The sequence below is a fragment of the Cryptotermes secundus genome, unplaced genomic scaffold (genome assembly GCF_002891405.2).
Source record: "Cryptotermes secundus unplaced genomic scaffold, Csec_1.0 scaffold949, whole genome shotgun sequence".
In the NCBI taxonomy this organism is placed as follows: Eukaryota; Metazoa; Arthropoda; class Insecta; order Blattodea; family Kalotermitidae; genus Cryptotermes; species Cryptotermes secundus.
The window spans coordinates 129205-156945 of record NW_019721778.1 but is presented as its reverse complement, the minus strand read 5'-3'; the positions used below and the strand labels follow the sequence as shown (position 1 = coordinate 156945).

Sequence of the window (27741 nt, the reverse complement as noted above, 5' to 3'; positions counted from 1 at the left end):
TGAAGGAAAAGAAGTGAGGAAACTAAACATAATTGGCTTTTCATCCAGACATAACAGAAATAATCTACTATATCAGTTTATCATTTGCACTATAATGAGATTAACTAATTCTTGTAATGCAAAGAACTAACATGAGTGGCTTGAGAGAACTATGTGTGTTCAGATATAATCTGTATGCTCAATAACAGTGAAGACAGGCCTATGATATTCATTATTATCTATTCAATTTGAGCCACTATGCAATAATTACACTGTTATTTATTTTGTAACAAACTCTGAGAAATTGTATATGCAATTGACATCCAACAGTGGAGAATTTCCCTCAAATTTAAAGGTTGTACAATTTACAATTTAACAATTTTTGTTAACAGTTTAAAAATTACACTGAAAATGACAGATGGTGTTAGTCAGAAATATATTCTGATACACAATATTTCTCACAAATTATTTACAGGTTAGATAGAATGACATATATTTTATCATCTTTATTTTAACACAATTCTGGAATAATATTGTATTTTCTGTACTATGTCCAAAACAAATTGTCACATCTTACTCTATTTACTTATATACACAACAATATGTATCATACTTTATTATACTTTTTTAATGTTACCAATATTATTGCATTGTATATATAAGAAATTTCTGATTTTAAAATATTTATAAAATAGAACTATGGTACTGGCACAGCTACTGATCAGTTGGGTCCTTTAGCATGGGGGTATGCTTACAATTTCCACTAAATGAACATTCCATTAATGAAATGGATTCAAGTGTACTATTACAGGCACTAAATCAACACTATCTCATGCAGAAAAGAATCCATAAATATCAGTAGCAAAAGTGGTTAAACTGTTGAGGCTCAATGAATGTAGTGACCATATAAATATATATCAATGCTCAGAAGGCAGAAAAATTTCATTAACATTGTCCAGTTGTTGAGCACTTTACTCATCTGTGGTTGAAACTCAGGAATTACATACATTGAATTAGGCACAAGAAGAAATCTTGACAGGAGTTACTATAACATTTGACATGTATATGCCATAAACAATGACATACAAAAATTTAATGTCACTTAACATGTAATGTTACACCATACCTTTAATTACCTCTTATATGATCTTATTCTAAAATGTGCACATATCCTAATTATGTGTGATATATTCTGCTTACAGAAACACTGATTCAGAATGGGTGACATGAAAGGCAAGAGTGTGGGTGTAACAGATGACCCTGACTTGGTTAGAAAAGTCAGAGATTGTCATACAGTTCTTTTTTCTCCCCTCCAAGTTTTCCCAATATTCTCCTTTTTTTTTTATAAATAATATTCCACATGTCAACCAGTATAGTGGAATATTCACATAGGGATGCAAAGAGTCAAGCAAAATGGTACTCATTACGTTCAGAAGATTGGGAGAGAATAAATAGTTAAGTAAAAATTTTTTACTTCCACAAAAAGGCGTTACTAATTATTCCATAAGACCAAAAAGACATTATGTATCTAATTTAAAGAATAACTTCTTGTTCCTTGGTTTCATAGTTTCTGCTTAAGGACAAGAGAATAATGTCTAAAATTGAATGTGTCCTCTCCACAAACGTAAATGCTTGGAACATCAATACAATGCAACAGGCAGTAGGATGTTTTTAATTATGCTAGAAGAAATATAGCAATTTAATATTGCTCCTGTTCAAAAGTAGATACTACTGTTAGTGCAATTTGACCAAATATGCACCACTGAAAATCTAACCATGACTTCATGGTATCCATTATTTCACAGCAAATATAAAGAGACATAAAGTAGAAATGGTATTATAAAACAAACACAATTTTGATGGTGAGCACAGTAGCCAGTAATATATGACTTATTTAGGAGGATGAGGCATAAAACTATATTTTATCACATCGAGTCAACAATATACTATGCTTCTGACATAAATGCTGTTCTCTTCATCGACAATTCTCTGGTCCTGACAACATTTTGTCAAGAAGGACGGATGGCTGAGCACATAAACCTCTATTACAGGCTTCATATTATACTGGTGAAGATGTGGACAGGAGACAAAGCGGTATAACTTGAAAATAATTACCATATGATAAAAGACCAAACAATTAAGATTCTCACCCAGCAGAAACAGAAGACTGAAATATAAAGTGCTGATGGCTAGTTAATAGATTATTTAAGAATCCTGTATCATCTGCAGATGTTATGTCACATACAATCACATGAGAAAATAATTATGTATGATGAATGGAAGAGGATTAGGGAGGAAGCAGTCATAGACTATATGAAAGTAATATCACAGAAGATAAACGTAAAATAACTGTCAAAGACATGAATAAGATACTTGTTGAAAACAAGTCCCGTGCATGTGAGCTGTCAACCTGCTTGGTATGTGATGCACTGAGTTAAACATGAACAGTCTACAATCACCTATTGACATGCAGATCCCACAGCACTGCTTTGACACCGACTTTGATGCCATTTTGCTTTTGGTGAGCTGGAGGGATAGGACTCCTCACTTAAAAGCAGCAAATATATATATTCATCTGCACATAAGACGGTATACAAGGTTAACAGTAACCAAACAAAAGGGCCTTCATCATTTCAATCTTCTTTGTATTTGTTACTGCAGAATTGTTTTCCAACGAGCAATTCAGTAATTTTCATTTTGCACACCTGTAAGTTTAACTGAGTACTAGATGGTACTCTATCTGGCCTTTTACAGTATGGTATCAAAATATATTATCTGTTAGTGCTTTGAACTTTCATTATGAATACAATAAGTATTTCATGAAAATTCAATTACTCATAATTATGCTAGCTCTAAAACTTTCTAAAATGTCTAGGTTAGAAAGGGCTAACATTCTATTATTGGCATTATTATTATACAAAGAACTTCAATTAAAATGAATCTGTAATAATAAACTGTAATATTCATTTCCACTCCAGACCAGTGATAAAGGCAATGATGTTGAATTTCTTAGAGACATATGCCACACAGAGTTATATTTTGTTGGTAAATATTATGTTTCTCCTTTTTTTACTCATATACAATCAAATTACTTTAGTTATATCAATTAAGACATCACATAATTTCACAATATTCTTATTTATTTTCCTCTGTGTTGTATCAATATCACATGTTACTGATGTACTGATTGGAATGCATTATGACTGGTGTGTAGAACCCATGCACAGAAAAATATAAGCTTTGAATGAAAATTAAATGGTTTAAAAGTGTGAACTTCAATTCAATAGCTCGTTTATTGTGTTATAAGCTAAATTAAATTTGTATTCAGCTGCCTGGTGGGCAGTTACTTGCTGTAGGAATGGTATTACTGTGCCATTTTCTCTCTAAGCAGAAGGAGATGTTGTTGATGCAGTATGGTTTACAGACAGGCAGTGTCCTAGTCCATGTAACTTGGTATGGTTGGCTTCCATTTCAGCAATCGTTTCCACAAGCTGGGCATCACACAGCACTGGATTTCCTGTTACAGACCATGACTCAACTTAAGTGCAACAAGGGAGCTTCATATTCTTAAACATTCTTTGTATGAAGTATGTAAGTGACTAAAATGAGGAAGTTCTGTCTATTCTTCCATTTTTTACTTTCCAAATCACTTACAAGACAATTTGGTATGTGTTATCTAAGTATCTTTAATTTTGGTCTTTATATGTCCACTATAATCCATTACATACCAATGCCAGGAAGCAGAGTCTCTATTTAGATGTTAATAGTCATTCACCCAGTCCAAAGTTCCTTGCCTCCTATAGATGGCAGGGTTCATTAGCACATGCCCAAGGGTCTTTTGCTGGACATTATTCTAACACCAGTAAAATCAGACCACATCCTCATACTCTTTTCTTACAAGATCCATTTTAATATCATCCCCTTCCTTAGCTTTTGTCTCCCAAATGGTTTCTTCCTATCATGTTCTTGGACTAAAATTTTGTATAAACTTATCATGTACCATGCATGCCATATGCCTTATCCATTTCATCCTTCTCAATTTGATCATCCTACTAATATTTGGTGAATATATATATATATATTAATTTCTCATTATACCATTTTATTTAATGTTTAACAAAGAGCTCAAACAAAATATTATGCAGTTTCTCACACACAACTCATTACATGAAAATGATTACATGTCATAAAATATAAACTGACTTAGAATTTACTTTTAAAATCCAACAATGAAGAGACCAAAATAATATTATAGTCATTTTTTAAGGCAATTGACCTTCCTTCACGTTATATTTAATCAAGCAGTCTGGTGTTTACGTCATTCAGAAAGACATGACAGACTGACAGAGTGACCGAGAAATGCGTTCTTTCTGTTGGTACATGAGCCCAAAATTGTTATTGATGACAGCAAATGTGAAAAAGCAACAAAATTATACATAGATGAAATGATAAATATAGTGCAGCAGTCAGTAATTTTAATTTTAAATTTTCCTAAAGTAAAAAGGTTTGAAAATGACTATACTTAAAGTACTTTTGATGTGATAGGTTTATTACAGTGTGGTTATAGGCTGAAGCATAAGAATTTTTATACCAGTTCAAAATATGCTTACCTGTCAGGTAGACTCGCAGTATGCCCAGAATCCTGTGCATTCTGCAGCGTGTCTTAGATGCAAGGTCACGCCCAACTGTGTGGATTTGGTTGTGTGACAGATCAGCCCAGCAGAGGGTGGGCAATCCATGGAAATCTTGCTTCAGTGCAGTCAGAGAATTGTGAGATGCATACAGTTGCTCCAGTGATGGTAGAAATGTCTGAGACAATTCATAATATCAGTGTAGTTGTTTACATATATATATATATATATATATTAATTACCTAATCTCTACTAAACCTGCCACAAATCTCATTCTTCACAAATGTTGTAAGAAATAAGGAATTCCCATATTCTTGACAAAGTAACAAGATAGGGTAACCTGATATGTATTGAACTTTTTTTACAAGTTCAAACTTAGCACTGTGTTGAAAACTGTCCAGGGGCAGTTATCATACTATGCCAATGACATGCTTTGTTAACTACAGCATTAGATATAAGAGTAAGAGTATCCTTTGTTTGTGAACATACCAGGAATTAATTTTGAGCACACTAAGGTGTAGACTGCTTGGAATTGGTTCCATGGTAAATGTATTGAGTATTCATGCATTAAGAACTCACATTTCTGAAAGCTAGGACTGTATGAAAATTTTATATAAGCCAGAATGTGTGATTGCTCTAATTATTATAAATAAATGTCAGTCTTGTATCTGCTAGTGTTAACCAGTAACATAGGCATAGTTTGTATTCTGAAGTTGTACCTTTGAAGTTTCTTCTAGTGTTGTCAGGCGATTGAAGGATACATCAAGAATACGAAGGTCCTCCAAACCAATCAAGTCATCTGGAGCAATTTTTTCCAGAAGATTGTTGCTGAGGTTCAGCTTCTGAAGGCCATGAACTCCCATCAAGGCTCCATCCAAATTTTGGAGACGATTATGGTCCAGACGTAATTCTACAATCCGGGTTTCTGGCTCCACCAAATTCTGGAACATGTTAATAGCATTTTATAAATCCAAGTGGTTTCAGACTCTTTACAATGAATAACTGAGAATGATGTCAGGTACGTAGTAAGTGTGAAGTTCTAGATTTATTCAGCAGTTATATACATAATTAGAACAGGAATATAATAATTGGAATACAGTAATATATCTAATTTGTATTTGAAGGTTTGTGAATTTCGTTCTAGGTTCACCTGTCTCTTGCAAGGCTTTCTGGGAGTTCCTTAGTCTCACCATGCATATGCTGAAAATACTTACTGAATGGTGAATTTAGATTTATCTGTTTACTCTACTTATATACAGCTATCAGGGGCACACGGTAGCATAGTCAGTTGAGGCACTATGCTACAAGCTGGAAGGTCATCGATTCAAGTCCCAATGAGGTGGATTTTTCAATTTACTGAATCCTTCCAGCCGCAAGATGGCCCTGGGGTCAACTCAGCTTCTAAGAAAAATGAGTACTAGGAATCTTCCTGGGGCGTAAAAGGCGGCTAGTGTGAAAGGCGGTCAACCTTACCACTATCTATGAGCCAATTGTCTGGACAAAATGTGGGAGCTTTGATATCTCACAACCCTATGGGCCTTCATTGCCTGTTACAGGGATACCTTTACTTCTATATACAACTATCAGCTGAAAAAAGCAATCTGATGAAAAATAGTAATATGAATATGGCTGTAGCATTTATGCACACCAACAATGTAACAATTACGCTTCTGGGTAGAATGCAAGCTGCATCTCTTAAAGTTTTTAATACCATAATGCCTTCATGTTATTCATCCTTATTTTACAGGTATAAACAGGATTCTTGAAGATGGGTGAGATGGGTGAGAAGGAAATGCTACTACTAGTATGTTATATTGATAACTTGAAATTTGATTTGATTTTGTTAACATGATGACAGTCACACATAACTATTGTACTTTTAGCTTTAGATCTCTTAATAATTGTCATAATAATAATTATGACAATAGAAAGCATAATCCTATTTTTTACTAACATATCTGTAATGTATAATAGAAAGCATAGATTTAACTCTTTTGTTTGCTTGTTAATGATGAACTGAAATTAAAATTACAGAACCAAAGTAGAAGATGGTTTCAAAATTAAGAGCTATACCTCCATTCGCCCACTGAGGTGAGAAACCTTGTTGTAGGAGAGGTCAATTATCCTAAGTCTTCTCAAGCCTTGAATTTCACGTAAAGAGAACTCCTGAAGGAGATTGTTGGTGAGATTCAGACAGCGCAGGGAGCGCAGTGGTGCAAGAGATCCATTCAGTGATATCAACTCGTTGTGTCCAAGCTGGAGGTCTTCTAAGGAATCTAATTCGGCAAATTCATCTGATGATAGCTGTAAACAAGCAATTGCAAAGACATGGAATATTAAACACAAGTAATAAGGTTAAACTGTAATACCAGAAGCACACTGACACAAATCACACGTTTCACTTTTACACACATTTCCCCCTTTGTTTGGAAAGAAACCCAGAGAAAGCAAAACTTATGGCAGAACCAGTTAGAAGTGAAAGTTTTATTCACAACAATATACTGGAACAAGGGAATACTCTAGGCAAAATCATTCTGGTCACAGTAGTAGATTAATCTTAGGGTACACAAGTTGGAAAATGAATTCATGGTTAACATAAGGTTATGGATACACATATTAACACTACAAATTTTAACACACAAATTGAAGGAAAAATACATGTGGAGTTTAAACAGCTATGCATTTTATACACAGAGACGGCTCTCTAAAGTAGTGACTTCTATGTCTCCTGGCAAACAATAAAGGCCATCTAGGATTACTGTGTTTCTGTTATTTGTCTGGCCATCTTGTATTTTGAAAGAATGCAATATTCTGGAAACTGGATCTGTTTCCATTCTCAGGTGGCTGGAATGCTGGAGGGTACCTAGTCTAATGGGTAAATTAGAAAACATTGAGTAGGCGCTTCCTTGCTCTTTCATCTGTGGATTGAAATGGGTCCAGTTTCTGAAATTATTTTTTCAGACTAGAAATGAGGGACAAATGAATAAACTTAGAACACTTTAGAATTTATTAATGGCAGTCCCTAATACAGTCTCCAGTCTGCTTCCCCTTTCATCAAACCTTGCAAATTCAGTCACTACAATTCAGACAGGATCTTCTTTGGTTACAATACTTTTAAGTAGCTTGCACGTAATTTGCTGTCTAGAGTACAGAAAGGTACACATGTCAAAAACAGTTATTTGTATCAAAAACCTGAATTTAATAAACCAAATTTTTTACCATCATCTGTTTCAAGATCCACAAGTATAAAACTTTATAAAACATATTTTTTTACATATATTACATGGATCCATAATTAATAATAATTAACTGTATGATATGTAATAAATTGGGGGTACACGGTAGCATGGTGGTTAAGGTACTATGCTACAAGCCGGAAGGTCACGGGTTCCAGTCCCAATGGGGTCATTGGATTTTTTTTAATTGACCTAATCCTTCTGGCCACACTAGGCCCTGGGGTGTACTCAGCATCTAACAGAAATGAGTACCAGGAATTAATTAAATGGTTTTCCTGGAGAGTGAAGTGTGGCCGGCGCGTAAGGCTGACAACCTTACCACCATCTTTGAGCCGACTGTCTGGATAATGTGGGACCCTTAACATCTCACAACCTTATGGGCCTTCACGGCCTGTTACAGGGATAGCTTTACTTTTTTACCGTGGAATAAATCATAAAAACACAAAAACATACAGTACACCCAAAGCTGTAACATAAAAATACACAGAGGTTATACATAAGATATTAAAAAATACATCCAGGCATATGTATCAATATTGTCAACATGTGCTATTTACATGACCCTTGAAAAGGATGAGTCATTTTTATGCTGCAGGAATTCATTAAAACAGTAGAGTGAGTGTGTATGTAAATATCAATTTAGTGCTATTTTAAACTGTGTCTTTTCCTTTACAAGATTTTTGAGACTAGATGGTAGATTGTTGAAAATTTTGATGCCAGTATAATAGTGCTGTTCTGAAAACATGAGAGGTTAACAATAGTCTATGAAGAGGGTAATATGGTATGAGAACAAAGTGTGGACAACAAGTTGGATTGATTTTACAAGATAGACAGGTGATAAGGTGTATGTTTTGGGCATGAGAGAAATGAAGAAATAATAAGCCCATTGAAAATTTTGCAAAAAAAAATAAATGATTTTATGATATTATACAAGAAAGCTGAAAGAACATGCTGAATGAACAAGTTCTGATAGGATTCCCAAAGAAATTAACATGTATACTAAGAAGATGGGTAAAGGTAAAGTTGTCCCTGTGCTCAATTAGTTATGCACTATGCCATGAAGACCTATGAGAAGTGGAGGTATAGTTCCACCATTCTTGATCTCTGGTTAGCTTTTCGCTCCTGCTGTCTTACCCCTGGGGAAAGACCCTGGTACCCATTGGATAGGAGGCTGGGTAAGCCCCAGAGTCTGTCTGGACGCTGTGAAGAAGACAAACATCTTGCACTGCCAGGAATCGAACACAGGCTGATTATTATTTCTTAGTTGGTAGGTTATAGATTTAAATCTTAACATTGTGACTGGCTATACTTACTGAGGAGTTTGTGGTTCTTTTCAGTTCTTTCAGGTATGTGCTGGAATATAGCAATACCCATTTCTTTGCACAAACCTTACAGTACACTGTTCACATTTGTCCTTCCATTTGATGCTGAACAACTAATTGCAGTTCAGGAATGTTATCAAATAAACCATGCATTAAACAGCTCTGCAAACCAACAAATATACTCACTTCCTGGATCTTATTATTGTTAAGATGGAGTCGTTTCAGCTTCCTTGCCCTCTGTATGGTTCCTCCCAGATTCAGCAACTGATTGTGCTGGAAGAAAAGTGAGTCAAGAATGATGAAGTTCCGTAGTTCTTGTGGCAATTTCTGCAGTTTGTTGTTACCAGCATGGAGCAGAGCCAATTTATTTCCTTCTTGGGGAAGTTGTTCATCAAGTGTTGTGAGATGGTTTCCATTTAGAAACAACCATTCCAGGTCAGTCAGACCCCTGTAATAATTAATTATGTTTGTTGATCATGATGAGAGAGATTTATGTATGACTGACAGCAGATTACTTCATTTAAGAAATACCTTATGAAACAAAGGTAGATTTTTTAATTTTGTCAACAACTGATTTTAATAATGCTGAAGAAAATACTGGAAAGGACTATTGAGTCCAGTGCAGACATTTGTAATGATGAGTGATACTGAGTATACTTGGTACTGCAGCCACTATTGGCCTATTGTACCATCCCCAGATGATAGATGATGGTGACTGTGGAACAATTGGTGGAATGAAGATTGGCAGGTGAACCCGAAGTACTCAGAGTAAACCTGCCCCAGTGCCACTTTGTCCACTACAAATCCCAGTTGTAGTGATGGTACTTAACCTTTTAGATTCATGTTAACAGGGATTTTCTTTTTTATCAAATGAATAATTACCAATTACTCAAAGAATATTATGGAGTTAATTAGCTATTCTACAAGATAATACATGAGATGTAATGCATGTAATGTTTATTACATCTAATATAATAGCTCCTTACAATGCTGATATAGTTACCTGAGTGTGCCATTCAAGTGTGTGATATTGTTACGTCCAAGATGCAGATGTCGAATTGTACGTGGCAAGGAAGACTGATCTAACTGAGATATGTTATTCCCTGCTAGGACTAGATGTTGTAAGTCGGGAATATTCTGCAAAAATATGAAAACAAATTTTGGTTACCATGCACTCAGAGGCCATGGACACAGAGACATCCCCTGATGACTTTTGTACTCACCTGGAAATCCATGTCACTGATTGCTTGGAGCCTACAGCGACTAATATCGAGTGTCTTGAGTACAGGCATCTGCCTCAGAATATGATGAGGAACATCAGGGAGAGAGTTGTCAGCCAAGCTCAGGTACTCTGTACGTCCAAGTCCAGCAAATACAGATTCAGGCAAAGAGCTGTACAGAAGAACAATGTCACTACATGCATGTACTGTAATATATCCTTTACTAAAAGTGATATAGGAGTATATGTAAAGGGATATGAAACTGTAAAGTTGCATGTAAATAAAATATAATTAAATATATTCCTGAAAGCAGGAAGAGTTAAAGTATATGTACTTTGACACTGAATAATTATTTGTATGATGAATCCAGTTTCAACCAGTCTCTGTAAGTGAATCAAAGTCTCTTACAAGGCTGGTAACTCTGTAGGCAGTATCAATATTCTGTGGTAGCCTGACTAGCATGTAATTTTGTTCTTTTTTGTGTATTCATTTGTATAATAATTTATAGTTCCATCAATGTTGTATTCTTGATAAATAAAGATCCAAAACTACTTATGTTATGATTTTATTTCAAGTGCACAGGTTATGTGCAACACATCCATATCATGCCTAATGGCAAATAATGACCTTCAAGTAACATCAATGGATATAAGTCCTTCAGAGGATAGACATGTTACGTTTCTAGTTTTAACAGTGATATGAATTATCTGGGTATGCACGGCTAATGTGCACATATCTTAAAAGAAGCTAATATCTTTCTAGCAATAATGTAAAAAAAACATCACTATTATCAGGCAGTCATTTCTCCAGCACAAGAAGTGTTGTGAGAAAATAACGTTTAAAACTGTGTTTCAACAAATGTGAAAGCTCTTTAAAAATTGGGGCTTGAAAACTCTGATCAACCTTAGAACCTACTATTAATTTTTATTAGAGAAAAATACAAAAGTGGTTTTATGAGATCACCATGCTGCCTGCATGTCTCTGTATCCCATTAATTAAACTGAATTTTACCGTTGGATTAGGACTTAAAGTATGTAAGATTTGCAGGACTGGAAGATTGTGCAATAAGAAAAAAGTATTTATGAGCTCTGCCCAAAATTTATTGCTTTCTCTGTAAACATGAGCATCACAATAGCATTTCAATAACTGAAACCACATCACAAAGCTTGTGAAGACAAGGCAAACGTAATGAATTTGAGCACAGAAGACAAACAAAAGGAAAGTGCAGGTATAACCAGAGAAAATGCACTTCTTAGCCTAAAATGCTAATAGTTAAGTAACATATCACACTGGCACTTACAATGTAATAACAGCTCTATCAATGGCAATTACTGCAAAAGCTAAAAATTGTACATTCTCAGAATCAAACTGTTGTTTCTGACATGGGCAATTATGATTTCCTGAGCAAATATAGAGGTACCCATACTACGATTAATTCATTTTTCCTTGACCATAATGGTAATTAATAACCTAAATAATGGAAACCTCCCATGGCTACTACCTTATTGTGTGTTGTGGTTTACATGTACCAATCACATGAGAAGCTATTCTGGCAGGAGTGTGAGCTCATAGTAGGGCCACCCATGTAATACAATTTGAAAGATAGCCCCTGGTCATCCAGTTTGGGGGTTGCATGGGACGCTAACATCTTCACCTTAGAAAACAACGTATGTTAAGAAACCTAACAGTAGATGCTGGATATAGGAGGAGTAAGCATCTGCCACAAAGAAGTCACAGAGCTGAGATCTATGTAAGTAAATAATGGCAATAAATGAGAAGGATATATATATATATATATATATATATATATATATATATACTGAAGTGCCAAAAGTCATGGGATAGGTACCTAGTATCATGTAGGACCCCCTCTAGCCCGGCGAAGTGTAGAAACTCGACGTGGCATCGATTCCACAAGTGGACGGAAGATCTCTGGAGAGATGTTGAGCCATGCCATCTGGATAGCTGCCCACAGCTCCCTGGAATTTGTAGGTGCAGGATTTTGGGTGCGAATGGACCTCTCCACCACGTCCCATAAATAGTTGATTGGGTTCATGTCAGGCGAACGTGGTAGCCACACCATTCGTCAGAACTCTCCAGAATGCTCCTGGAACCAATTCTGGACAACTCCGGCCCAATGACACGGTGCGTTGTCCTGATGGAATGTCCCATCGTTGTGGGAGTACATAAAATCCATGAAGGGCTGCAAATGGTCACCAAGCAGTGTAACGTAGTGGTCATCGGTCAATGACGTGTTTAGGTGGACAAGCGGACACAACTCATGCCACGAGGACACACCCCACACCAGTATGGAACCACCACCAGCCTGCACGGTGCCTTGCTGACAACTGGGGTCCATGGCCTCATGGGGTCTACGCCACACCCGAACCCTACCATCCGCCCGAAACAACTGGTACCGTGACTCATCGGACCACGCCACATGTTGCCAATCCTCCAGGGTCCAATTAGCGACGTCACCAGCCCAGGTAAGGCGCTGTGTCCGGTGTCGTGGTGTTAACAGAGGCATTCTGGTCGGTCTTCTGCTCCCATATCCCATGGAAGCTAAAGAACGCTGCACTGACCTGCTGGATATGCGTCTGGTACCTCCTGCATTGAATGTGGATGTGAATTCAGCCATTGTCGCTTGTCTGTTACCACGGACAATTTTAGCTAGACGCCGCTGGTCACGATCATTAAGCACCCGTGATTGTCCACTGCGCTGTCCATGATGGGTGGAAATGCCTTCCACAAGGTATTCCCGGTACACACGTGACACCGTGGATCGAGGAATGTTGAATGACCGCACAACTTCGGAAATGGAATGTCCCATCCGCCTGGCACCCACTATCATGCCCCGTTCAAATTCCGATAATTCACGTCGGTTTGCCATGAGCAGACTGGCCGGTGTTCAACCCCTACTCACGAGAGAACATCTCACAACTGATACTGCTCTGGGCATTCCCAAGCCATCAAGGGACAGTGGCGCAACTTAAAAATAAATTTAGATACTGCTATCCCATGACTTTTGGCACTTGAAAGTAATAAAATTATTCCTAAGGAAACAACTTCTATGAAAACTTCATTCCTCTTCTTTCTTCTATGCAAACACTTTGCCTATAGATATTTGCACAGCAGTACTACTGAGTACGGGAGCTTGCAGCTTGCCTAATTAATTAATTCATTATCGCAAATGTTATTAAGCACTTGTGATTATTGGAAGTATGCCACTTGCATGTCTTGTGCATGACAATCTTTATGCACATGTGTTGCAGGAAAGTATGTGCCACAACTTTAAATATAGTGAGACAATAAGAAATATATTAACCCACAACCTATTTTCAAACTATTTTAAAATTAATTCAGTTCTGAATTAGGATATCAGAAAAGGTATTATTCGCATGGACATATTGACATAAAATGTCTTCCTCAAAGGCGGAAGACTAATGACTAATAATTTCTAACATACTGCATTCAACCCTTCAGAAACTGTATACAAGTCTGGCTATAGCCGCCAGCTACTTATCGGTGCGTGTACCGGAGCGTATCCTTTAAAAAGGAGTTCGTTTTGATGACACTATAGAATTTCAGCAATCTGGACCGAATTGTAAGTCAGTTTGATATTGATTAACATTAAATAATTAACCCAATGGCGCATAATCTCTCTCCAAAAGCTGAATGCCGCTAAATAAGTCAAGAAATACACCGCCCTTTTGAGTTTATTACTGCGTTCATAACAGCCCGCCAGTCATTCAAAATTGTATTACAAACGAATATTAACAATTTTGATTAGAAACAGCCGCGAGTCTGACTTGTGTACTGGTTATGTGTTGAAATTAAGCGTTGACGTATCAAAAGTGATAACTACGGGAGCATTTGACATACTAGACAGTTTATAAAAACAAAATTCGATTTAGGTTAAGTGACGTTCTTAACAACATACAACTGACAAGTAAGATAAGGATTACATTTTGTCTTCGTAATCTCGTATTTTCATTATGCCTTCTGGGCCTGACATGGCACATTCCAAAAAAAAAAAAAAGCCTTAATGTGATCGTACTTCGGATTCAAACATATGGGGAAATGTTCAGAAAAAAAGTATTTTATTGGACTAATAAAATAACGATACCAAGAAAAATCACGGGGATACAGTATTTTGACACGCAACAAATTTTCTCATGCCCACTTCGTGAGGGATTAGGCAGCTGAATGTGGGCTGCAGTTTAGGGAGATGACGTGTGACTCCCCCCTGAACTCGTCCCAAACACTCGCGCGGTGATTTGAGGTCACGACCTCTGTGAATATCACCCTACAGGCGCCACTGATCACTCCTTGGCTGGCAGCCAGTCTCAGTGCTTGTTGTTCATTCCACATTCTGAACTCATACCATAACTATGCACGAGTAAATTTTATAAGTGCTTGAAGTCCTCTTTGCGAATGGTTCATATTTATATTTTATATCAAGAATCAAAAAGGAAACATATTTCCCAGCATTTGCAGACTGTATACAGAAAGCATTTTTTTTTTTCAATTTAATCTCTTCCATTACTCTAGTTAAGATAGAGATAAAGTTACCCCTGGGCTTAAATAATGTCACGAAGACTTCGCGTTGAAGTATAATTCCACCATTCTTGACCTCGACACTAGGTGGAGGAAAGTGGTCAGCTTCACACCCGGGAAACAGCCCCTCAGTACTCGTTGTACAGGAGGCTGGGTGTGCTCCAGGGTTGGTATGGATGCTGTGGAATAGAGAAAAGTCTCTTGCCACTGCCGGGAATCGAATTCTGGCCCTCCAGCTCGTAGCGCGTCATTATACTGACTCAGCTATCCGGCTTCCTAGTATGGTACTGACCGATAGAGCCTCATTTTGTCAAACGAAGTGCACCACATCAACTGGAGCCCTTCTAGATAGCGTGTCTGTACACATACAAAGTTATGTACATAAGTAGGTATTATAAATGCTATACGTATATATGCAAGTGTGTCCTAGACTTGTTAACAACGCTGTGCCAACTTCAGACATGTCCTCTTCACCAAACGTAATTAAAATGATGAAGTTAAAGAGTATGAAATGGGCGGGGAATGTAGCACGCATGGGGAAAATCGAAAGACAGAGGGTTTTCGCGGGAAAGCCAAAAGGAAGACCTAGACGGAGAAGGGAGGATAATATTAAAATAATCTTAGAGAAATAGGGTAGGACTTTTCGGACTGAATTGATCTAGTTCAGTGCAGGGCTCTTGTGTGCAAGGTCATAACGCTTCGGGTTCCATAATATTTGGGAAAATTTTTGAGTAGGTGGGCGACTGGCGGCTTCTCAAAAAGGACAAGCTCCATGAAGTTACATAGCTGTATCCGCTTCAGACGGTATGTAACCTTGAGTGGAATGTTATTGATTGCGAGTAGTGGGGGAGGAGAGAAAACTTTGTGGCCTCAATGACGCATTATTTCGTCACTGACTGGAAGAACTTAGAATTGCAGATCTGGGAAACGGTTCCGCCGCGCCGGTATCCTCCCTGCTCCCCAGAGAAGTGTGTCCAGCACATGCTGCTCGCGTTGCTTGGCTGCGGCAATTACAGATCTCAGTAACGACAAGAGATGGAATGGTTCGTCCATAACTTCGGACTGCATTGATACATCAGACAACAACATTAAGTAATAATATAGTCCTAAACTATGAATTCCTACTGGTATTTTCAATAGCGAAGAGACTTCGTGTCTTTTGAGGCGGACTGCATTCCCCTGACAGCCGAAGGAAACGAGTTCATCAGAACGCCTGCATTTAGACTGCATGTCGCAAGCATTTGTCGGAGAAGTTGCCGCACTAGCACGGCGCTAGAAACTCGTGCAGTCGCTATACATGGTTCGCTCCTTATCTGTGATCTGAGAAAGTAGAACTAGCCATTCGCAGGGTATGAGCGCCACGGATTTACAGACGTCACAGACATGCATTCCACTTTATACTTATATGTCCATTTAAACTAAAATTGGTGGGAGGTGCCCTGCCTGATGGAATTTAGCGTGATGACATTTCTCCCCACTCGAGGTACTGCATGCGGGGTATGCATTTGGCAGGAGCAAACGGACGAGAACTAGTATAGTAATCTGTGAGATTTAGGCACGTAGATTTAAGTAGGTAGTCTTGTGGTTCGAACAGCCTTGGGGCTTTCGAAAGATGTAACCGTGAGTTTGAAGCCCGTTTGAAGTACATATGTTCCCGCGATTTTTTTTATCATTTTTAGTTGTAAAAGAAATACGGTTTACACTCGTATTTGAGGACAGTACTAAAACTGATCTTAAAGAAATATGACGTGACGGTGTGGACTGGATTCATCTGGCCCACGACAGGGGACCAGTGGCGGGATCTTTTGAAGACGATAATGTATTCGGGTTTCATAAATGATGAAGGATTTCTTTACTATTTCAAGAACTCTGCACCGTTGAGATACGTGTATTTAGTCACCAGAAATAAGGTTATGGGAAGGTTAAAATCGCAAACTGTTTAAATTTCTGACGCAATATGAGACCAAAATTCAGATGAAATTTATATTGAAGAAAGCAGTCTTCTGGGATTTGGCACCGTGTATATGTGGTGTTAACCGACGTTCCTCCGAAACGTCGGTTAACACCACATATACACGGTGCCAAATCCCAGAAGACTGCTTTCTTCATAGTCACCGGCGTGAAAGCCTCAAATCTTACGAAATTTATATTAATTCTGCATTTATAGAAACCATCGTCTTACATGCAGGAAAGATGTTAAGGCAGTTAAATCCATCAGCTTCTAGAGCAGTCAGTTGGATGATGTAACATATCACATTTTTGACGGCTGATAGTTGTTGTCTCATATGCAGCAAATGGCCAGTAACAATCTTGAAAACCTTAACAGTTTTGTCGTACTGATTAGAACGACTGTAATTGGTTGGAAGTTTAGACTGTGTACGACCCATAGTACAATATTAAAAGATGAACGTTGAAGTGAGAATTTGCATCTTATGACAAAGGTTATGTTGTAATGGTTATTGCTCTTATTTTGCATTTGGGATGCCCTGAGTTCGGTTATCATTATCAACAGCCCTGACTGAAAATGCTTCTCATAATTTCTTAGATATGAGAGGAAAATTAAGAGATACATTTAAATAGGATACGACCGTAACATATCAAATCAACGCCAGGTCGTAATTTTTGTCATCGCACTGCCATGACAGCCATTAGCATAGAAACAGGAGTGAACCTCGAAAGTGAAAAATCAAATAACTCTTCCTATCAAGTTGTCACATGGGAGCGACTAGATACGGGGTTTGGATTCATAAATGGTTGTATCGAACGTTTATAATTCGTAACTGTAAATAATTATAAAAATTTCACAAATCCACTCGCTCTACAAATCACTATTGAAAGCGCCAAGTCTTCTCAGTCTGCTATGTCTTCACTAGTCGTTGCTTGGTAGCGGTGTCTAGCAATGCAACTCAAGACTCATATCTACCGACTCCTACCTGTGACTCACGTATTCCGACTTCCGACTGCCAACTCCTTGGCCTGCCTTGTAAATTGCTGCTGGTCCTAGCCAGGATAGCCATTCCTGGTTCAGAGTCCCACGGGACCCATGATCACATTTTGCTCACTCACGACCCTGAGCTGTCTCCGACTTGTTCTCGACTGACTGACTAACTCAAAGTCGAAGTCAAAAGTCAAAGTTACTTTGACTGGCGTTTCACCGCCAGTCAGTTTGTCTTGATAGCAAGCCCCTTGAGGAACACGACCAGAGATTCTTTTCAACTGGACCCTTGCAGTCATAATCTTTATATAACACCCTCTCTGACGAGAAGATGCGTTTGTTTCTTATGAATATGCTTGGCCTTTTGTCAAGTGTACGTATTGCACATACTGCAAGTTATTGAATATTCTTCCTTTTGCACTATATATAAGTTATCTGTCAGTACAGGCTTTGCAAAGTAGATCATGCCTATTTTCTGTATCTCATGCTACAACAGCAGCTTAGTCACCTTAACGGTCGTAGGCTTGACCACCGCCAAGTTCAAGCCTCTTGTATTCAGTTCCTCTAATCTTGCGTGTTTGCTCATTGCCGCAGACATGTGTTTACTGCACCGTTGCTTAGCAATGGACTCACCTACACGTCCCATTATTCCGGTTTTTCATCCCTTATGTCATTGATATTGTTAAACGAGTGAGATTGCGGAAGTTTGCAAGCCTGTGTGCGAACTAATCATTTTGATAGAACAAGCGTGGCTGGTTGAATTTGAAACTGTTGGTTCGCCCAGTCAACCACCGAGGTTTGTTGAGTTCTAATGGAAAGTGGGACTACCGACAGCGATTACTGACTTGTCACTGGTGACACCAGCGGCCGGCACGGCCCCGTTCTATATTTCTCACAAGGACTTGAAGGACTTCACCGGTAAAAATTGCCTTGCATCGTATGACACTGCAAACAAAGTCGGAGAGTGTAAGGGGCATAGAATGTCTCTTGAAGCTTCTGCCTCATTATGTCCAACGTCATCTTTAATGGTGAGCCCCACTTTCAAAAACGAATCTCTGGCGACTGAGCCTTGGCATTATGACTATTACTCTTTTATCTGGCGTGAAGAAAAGTCACAACCCCTGTGTAGGCTAAGTCTCTTCAATTTTGTTTGTGTTAAATGAAGGCAGTCGAGCAAAATATAAATCAACCAATCAATCGATATGGTTCATATGGCAGTGTTTTCAGATCCTTTGTTAAAATTATATCGACTACTTCTGAAAATGAAGAGGGTTGTATTAATTTTTGACATAACTAGAAAAAATGTCCACAAATACATTGCCTTCACCCCAACTTTTCAGTGGTCTGATAGGTTACGGCATCTTGCATTTATTTGCATCTCTCATGGTAATTAAAAATTACAGCTGACGAAACAAAATTCTAAGTCGGTCTACAAAATTATTCCCACACAAGGAATAAACATAAAAAGATCTAAAATAATCTTAAGTAATAAAAAACTGCATCATTATTGAATTAAATTTTAGGTTGAGAACAGTAAGTAATGGAACAACTTCAGGTATTTAACAATATATTTTCCTTCAAATGCTATATCTATATCCTGAAGGCACCAAAAACTGTAAACAATAATACGTATATAACTTATCAGTACACATCTATGTGTAATTTAGTTACTGTAGATCACTGCTATGTTAGACTTGTCAAGATGCTTACTTTCGCACTACACTTGCGAATGTATAAAAGCGTTTCACACAAAAGTTCTGTGGTGTTGCGGGAAAAATGTTAAAATACCAAATTCCACTTTACAGGGGAAGAAAACAAAACTTTTCATGTTTATGCAGTGACAGTTTTAACTTAGTATGTCACTAGGTCACTGAATGAAAAGTACTATTAAATTTACAGACATAACCTTGTCTTTATTTTATCCTTTAATAATGAGAATTTTATGATACACTTACCTCATTTCCACCAATTTCTGACGTAATTCTTTGTGTGTAATAACATATAATGTAGGTGCGTTAATGGCATATATTCATATAAGATATTACATTCCTAATTTCAATCATTTTTGCCGTCATCATAGTAAAAACTAAATAAGGTGTGGCGCGGCCGAAGAGTTTTTCTTTTAAGTTTTACAATTAAAAAGTTGAGAGGCGTTGTATGTACTTCTCTTAAGGTTCGGCCACACAGAGCGCTACGTACGCGACGAACCCTACGTACGCTATGTTCTCTATACGAACAGAAAAATATCTCCCTTTATTGCCAATGTCACTGGCCACACAGACTTCCGTACGCTACGTATGCTATGTTCCCTATGTTACCTGCGTCGCAGAGTGTACACAGCGTACGTAGCGAACATAGCGTAGCGCTCTGTGTGGCCGAACTTTTAGAATTACCTCGCTCAGATGAATTCCTTGTTTGCGAGAAATCGATTAGTAAACCATGGGGCCTCATCACAAATATCTGTCACAAATAATTAAGAAAGCTTAATGAAAATGTGTTAATTAGTTGAGGAATTACTTCCATGTATACTGTTGTATCGTGTATTTTGTAACTGTAGGAACAAAGCTTAGACTTGTATTTAGAGCCGTCGTCAGGGTATCGTGTTTTGTGACTTCATGCGTCATGTTGCGTTTACCACAATTTGGGCTGGGAAGAGTCACAACTTCAGCACTCCAAAATGAAATGGCGACTCTTTTCTTTCACGAATATACGACTAAAACAATCCTTGAAGTCGAAAATAAAAACCAAGATATGTAAGTCTGCCGTGATTAGGCAGTTTGAGTGCTCTAAGATGGTCTGGGTACACCTTCCCATGTGACGTCAGTTTAAATCACCATTGATATGGTTAATAAATTGAATTCTGAAATCCCAGCACACGTCAGCCCCTTGTTACAGTATGTTGGCTCATTTAAAATATTTATTAGTTCAAACGTGGGATAGTAATACGTCACATTCGGTGACTGCGTGTGTGAATTTGTTACACAAGAACTAACAGACCAAAACGACCTTCTTTATCCATTACTTAGAGTTCGAGCCCTATACATGTAACACAGAGATTCTATGATTCCTATTCAGCCGGTAACAGTAGCCGCGCGGTCTGAGGCATGAACTGTCTTCGCTCGCTGGGAGGCTGGGATCATGGGTTCGAATCCCAACTTAAGGCGTGGATGTTCGGTGTGTGTATGCGTCTATTCTGTGTTTATGTTGTCCTGTGTGTAGGTAGCGGCCTTGCGACGAGCTGATCACTCATCCAAGGAGTCCTACCGTCAGTGAAAAATTATTACGGAACTGAATAAGAGGCCAGGGCTCTGAATAGGCTGGAAGAGCCATTGAAAAAAATGATTCATATTCAGAAAAGCGGTATGACACTTGTATTGGGATGAACGGCTCCCTATCTTAGCAGTAGAGCACAGAGAAACGGGTATGAACATAAATTCTCCGAGCGAGAATCGAACCAAAGACCTCAGTGTAAGTGCGGCCCGTGACCTTACGTGCGTTCGGGACTGAAATGTCACTTTGACCAGGGAATGAATATTCACAATTAGGCTTAACTACTGACCACATTTATGGAAACAGAATCCAAAGGTCCTACCGTCACTACCAAAGACAACATGGGAACCTATCAACAATGAAGCTAACTAATTTCATGGATCAAAGTCCTTCTTCAGAACTTCTCCGATCATCAAGAATTTCCTGCCTTTTATGGAAGACGGAGGTTCCATGGGCCTATCCTTTCTGAGCCAGCTGAATCCAGCCCACATCGTCGCAACCTGTTTCTCCAAGACCCTCCTTCCTACGTCTAGGTTTCCGAAGTGGAGTCTTCTCTTCAGTTTTAACTATTACAATTTTTGATGCATTTCTCACATTCCCTTATGTGTGCTTCACGCTCAGACAATTTCATCTTCGTAAGATTTGAGGCTTTCACGGCGGTGACTATGGAGAAAGCAGTCTCCTGGGATTTGGCACCGTGTATATGTGGTGTTAACCGACGTTTCGGAGAACGTATCGTCTCCATCTTCAGGGTAGAAGGAAAAATATAAGAAATCCGCAAACGAAGAGACCGTGAGAACTACCGGTTCTGAAGATGGAGGCGATACGTTCCTCCGAAATGTCGGTTAACACCACATATACACGGTGCCAAATCCCAGAAGACTGCTTTCTTCAATTTCGTCTTCCTTAAGTTGACAACCCTAATGGCCGATCATAGTAGCCGTGCGGTCTAAGGCATGAACTGTCTTAGATCGCTAGGATGCTGGGATCGTGGGTTCGAATCCCACTCAAGGTATGGATAATTGTCTGCGTTTATTCTGTGTTTATATAGTCCTGTGTTTAGGTAAAGGCCTTGCCACGGGATGATCGCTGCTCCAAGGAGTCCTACCATCTATGAAGTATGATTTCGGAATTGAATATGAGGCCTGGGCCCTGAATGGGCTGGAAGATACATTGAAAAAGAAGTAACATTTGATGAAGAGCGAAAATTATGAAGCTCTTTATTATGTAATTTCCCACAACCTCCGTCAGTTATCAACAGTCTCTCAGCGCCCTTTCCTCAAACATCTTCAGTTTAAGTCATCTGGTTTTCACTGCCTCTGTCTAATGAGTAACAGCGGCTTAACCACGAAAGCGAAGTCAGGCACTTTGAATTACGCGTCCTTCTCTTACAGTGCCAGTATATTACTGACAAACCAGAAAAATTCTGCTCGACCAAAAGAACGAGTCAATCTCGGGTGACACACAATGCATACGTCAGCAATTACGGTGAGTTTGGGAGCCTTGTGTCAGGAGTTCACTATTAAGAACGTGTCCAGTAATGAGTAATTGCCATTATTTTCCCAACTTCGTTGTCGTTTGTTAGCATTTCTTATCCCTTTGGGTAACAATTTCCGGTGGCTCAAAAAAAAAAAAGGTGTCTAGACGAACCCTATTCGCATCTCGGCTATGCTAACTGAAATAATCACGAGAATCCTCTGTTCTTTTCGGCAAAATCATGGATTATACCGTGACACATGCCATTATTGTTGTTTTTTCCTGTGTCTCTACAAATTCATCACGTACAACCATCTCACTATTCAACACATGTCACTGGTTCACCGTCTCACGCGCACCGCGTCCTTCTAAAATGAGTTTAAAATTTTCTTGCAACATACAAAGCGTCTTATTAAATTTGATTCAAAATTTCTGTATATTGCATTAAATGTTTCGACCGACACTGATCATAATCAGGCGTTTAAATTTTTTGGTTAAAACTGCTGCGCTTCAGTTTTGTGGCTCTAATATTCGATGTGCAGTCCCATCTACGCACGAGCTCGTGTATTCCTTGGTGCTGGGTGCCTCTTCCTGTTTTGTTGTGTTGTGTGTCTCTCATTCCATTCTGTATATGCTTAGAAAATTTACAGCTCACAACTAGGTCAGTACAAGGGACTGGACGACCACGGTTCAATTTCCGGCATGTAAAAGTAATTTTCTCTTCGCTAATTCATCGAGGCCAGGAGTCGAGATAGCTCAGTCAGTATAGCTACGGGTCGGACAACCGAGGGGTCGGAGTTCGAGTAACGGTAAGATCAAGAATTTTCTCTTCTCCACATCGTCCAGACAGGTCGAGACCGGCTTTGGGGCCTACCCAACCCCTTGTACAATAGGTACAGGGGGGTCTTCCCGGGGGGTAAAGCGGCCGGGTTGTGAAACTGACCATTCTCCTCCAACTACTGCCGAGGTTAAGAAAATGTGGATATATACATCCAATCCCCCATACGTCTTCATGGTGTAGTGCTTAATTAGTTAAGCACAGGGACAGGTTTATCTTGTTACCTTACTATATCCATACCGGCTAAAGATACTACTGAGACTCCTATCGAGTTGGTAGACCTACCGGGGAAATTGGCTCCGCCGTGAAGTGGCCGGAATGTGAAACTAACCATTCACCTCTGTCTGCTACAAAGGTTAAGAATGCGTGGACCTAGCCGTCACCTCCCCCATACGTGTTAATGACTGGGTGTGTAATTAAGTACAGCGATGCAGTATACTCATGGCACGGTGCTCAAATAGGAACAAGGATAACTCTAACTTAATTACAGCTACGTAAGATTAGATTAAGCAATCGATCAATCAACCTTCACCCTACACAGCTGTCTCACCCGGCAAACTGATGAATAATATTTGTGACTCTGTCTGTTGGTTTCTCAATAACTTTGGTTATATTTTTTCAATTTTTACTCAAAGAAACGGCATTGTATTCAATGAGAGATTCAAATCATTGATGAAATGCTCCTTTCGTCTCGGTTATTTAAGTACACGAATGATGTGAAATTTTCTGTTAAAATTTTTGTATTGAAAATTTCCTAAGAACCCTGAGTTACGAACGAGTATTCATAAAGGACTCATACATGTACGAGTATGTACATTTGTATGAAGAGCATAATTGCAATCACTTTCAAGAATTTATTTACCAATGTTAGTTGCTTCCATAGATTTCATTAACAGACGGTATAAACTGTACACTGGGGACACGCGGTAGCGTAGTTGGTTGAGGCACTATGCTACAAGTCGGAAGGTCGCGGGTTCGATTTCCGATTAGGTCTTTGGATTTTTTCAATTGACCTAATCCTTGCAGCCGCACTATGGCCCTGGGATAGACTCAGCCTCTAACAGATATGAGTACCAGGAATCTTCCTGGGGGTAAAGGGCGGCCGGCGCGTAAGGCTGACAACGTCACCGCCATCCATGAGCCGATTGTCTAGATAATGTAGGGCCCTCAATATCTTACAACCCTATGGGCCTCCATGGCCTCTTACAGGGATAGCTTAGCATGCACGTACATTAAACTAAACTGACACCCTTTCTTTGTTAGCAACCTCCTTATCTTATTCTTATAAAATAATACTCTTTTAACGTGTATGAACTGCTCAGCACATCACACCACATTCACAGTACACTGTGCAACAGCTGCAGCCTAACTCAATTCAGTACTTCTGAAGGAAAACCAATCTTTCCGAAATGGAAAGCCTTATATCGACAATGCCTTTTGAATTACCCAGTTTCAAGCACAGGCGCTGTTTGGAGGTTTTGACCCAATTATAATCGGAAACTGATAAATTTCATTGTTCAATATAATCTCAGAAAAAAAAAATAGTTATATGTCTCTGGATTTATTTATTTGGAATAAAACAAGGAACGGTCCTTCTCATGACAAGAAGATTTACAAAAGCGTGTTGTTTAAAAGTCGTGGACTCAATTTATAATTCTTGAAACATTTACAGAAGGCAAATAAACTCTGACAGGAAAAATTATTTTTGTCTTCCTTAAGAACTATCGAAATATTTGGATAATTTTAAGAAGGTGGACTGTAGCATCAGTACCGCCTGAAATCAACCAATTGCCATAACCTTACGCATTCTTTTCACAAAGCTAATAAAGTGAACGCGTAATGGTATAGTCCAGTCTATCCGACTGCATGTTTAATTTCCAGAACTATAGATCTTATTTCAATTAATCGTAGTTTTCAGAAACTGTACTCATGATGGTCTTTAGGATTTAATTTTGGTTCGTATCAATCAAATGCGAGTATAAGCCAAGCTTCGCACGAAACTCGTAATCAGTTTTGATATTATTTAAAAAATTATAAATTAATTTCCTTGTTTCTTCTTGGTTTACTTAGTGGTGCTTTCGGTTGCTATGGCTAAGCTCGTATAGCTCGAAAAATTGTAAAGTTAACAAATAAGAACTGTTATATGTATTAGCGTGAATGATACAGGACAGAGCATCCAAAAGATAAATACAAGAACATTATTGAAGTAAAGAAGCTCAACATATTTCAGAGGAATATTATATAAGAGATTTATATCAGTTGAAATTACACACAGAGAGACATAAAGCAGTCACGTGTGACTGAGATAAGAAGGACCATTGCACTAAGGGACAGTGTTTTCTTCGTTATGGACGTATTCCTAATTTATTAAAGTTCAGTCGTACATTCGGTGTTTCATCAAGAAGTTGGCTCTATTTCAATTCAAATGTCTCAGCTTCATTACATGCTCATTCGGTTTCCAAACCTTTTGAAACGATTGAAATTAGAGTTACTTCCGCGAGATTTTAGGTTCTCACGGGTGTGAATATCACTGCTTTCGGGATGTAAGGTCATGTAGTTTGGTAGAAGGTTACCAAGGTTCTTTTGGAATGTGCTACCTACATCTCCTACCCTGACGATGGAGGCAGCATATGTCTTCTGAATTGGAAGTTATATACCATGCCTCACGGCGTCACGACCCAGAACACAGTAATCTTCACGCCTATTATCATGTCTAGATACATTTACTTTCTAATTGAAGACGTCTTCGGATGAAATGACTTTTCTGACAATAATAATTAACATTATAATGAAGTACACGTGTTGCTACTTCCAAGCTGCATAATTAATGGTGAATATATTATAGAACTGATAAAATAGCAAGAGAAACATATTAACTCCAATTTACATTTCAATTTGAAGACTGACCACTTATTGACAAATTTTCTTGGTTTCATTGATCTTTGTGAATAGAAAAATTGTAAAATCTCAGATTTCGCAACAAATTCTGTTTTTAACGGACTCTCTAATAACCTGTCTAAATAACATTTATAAAGCGATGTGCTCCGCCGTTTGCTGCATTTCTTGTCTTTAATTTGAAAGATAAATCAAATGGGCAATGCATTTATTTCTACAGCAAAATATCATGTAATGAGCAGTGCACAGAATCTGGAGGCCAGTGACTTGTTTGTTTGTTAGAACTGGATATAACTCGCTGGGCTTTAATCAAATTATATTTTTACTCATTATGAAAAAGGAAAATGGATAATACTGTGAATGAACAAAAGTATCAGCAACTAATTAATTAATATATAAGAATGTTTCGCTCATGACTTTGCTTTACAATACGGCTGAAAACTTTAACTAAGTTCTCTGCTCACCTGAGGTTGTCGTGGTTCAGTTTCAAGTTTGTGACGTCTAGACCCAGTTCCTGAAATGTGTGATTCATGAAGTCGTCCAGTCTCGAATAAGCGATCCTCAGCGAGATCTCGACTTCAGGCGCGAACTTTTCTCTCAGAGCGTCTACTACCTGGGTGAAGGAGGTCATCCGTTCGCACGCAACTAGGATGGTGTTCGTGTTGGGCTCCTGAACTCGGCACGTGCAGGGCGAAATCTCCCGGCGAACGGAGCAATGCAAAGAGGCTCCTACCGTCAGCCCTAGTAGCGTGTACAGGAACGTGGACATAGCTGCTGCGCGCATCGCACTAACCTACTTAATGTCTTGTCCTTATATTATTACTGTATCATCACTTGTAGTCGCCTGGAATAACATTGGATCACCTGCAATGTTCTCTCCGGAGGCAGGTCTTCCTTAGACTGGGAGAAAACTCTCGCACTGATTGGCACAAATAGCAATATGCAAATACCGTCACACACCGACACTCAAATCACGCCGACTCTTTCGTTCTTTTGTTGCCTCTCTCCTGGGTCCATTAGCTGTAGTGGGGCTCTCATGACGGTCACAACAATGGCACCCTCTACACCAACAGCTGGGGGGCAGGTGAAGAATTATGCACCATCAGGTTATGGCGCCAGTTTCTTCCCCCTAGCTACTAGGAACGTCTGGTACTGGCGCCAACACCACAGCCAAAAAAAAGTGAAGTAATTATAAAGGGATATTACTCTTGCTACTCTGATGACTTAATTATTCGCCAGCGCGACTAAACACAGATTGGTCGACGAGATCCTCTGCTGCTTTCCTGTCGTAGATCGACTGTCAAATGTTAGCTCACTTCATTACTTGATCTAAGAGAGAAAAAAAAATAGACGAGCTAATTCCAGCGGCTAGCTACAGTTTC

General features: G+C 38.7%; 1 protein-coding gene across 1 annotated transcript; it reads right to left on the bottom strand.

Annotated features, from left to right (window-relative positions):
* Positions 1-202: 202 nt before the first annotated feature.
* LOC111875788 (leucine-rich repeat protein SHOC-2) lies at positions 203-27717 on the bottom strand. The gene is made up of 8 exons (XM_023872309.2): positions 26824-27717; positions 10392-10560; positions 10172-10305; positions 9355-9616; positions 6684-6914; positions 5330-5551; positions 4590-4788; positions 203-3496 (listed from the first exon to the last, which is right to left on the bottom strand). The coding sequence occupies exons 1-8, from the start codon at positions 27141-27143 to the stop codon at positions 3363-3365; spliced, it is 1671 nt and encodes a 556-aa protein (XP_023728077.1). The 5' UTR covers positions 27144-27717; the 3' UTR covers positions 203-3362.
* Positions 27718-27741: the final 24 nt, after the last annotated feature.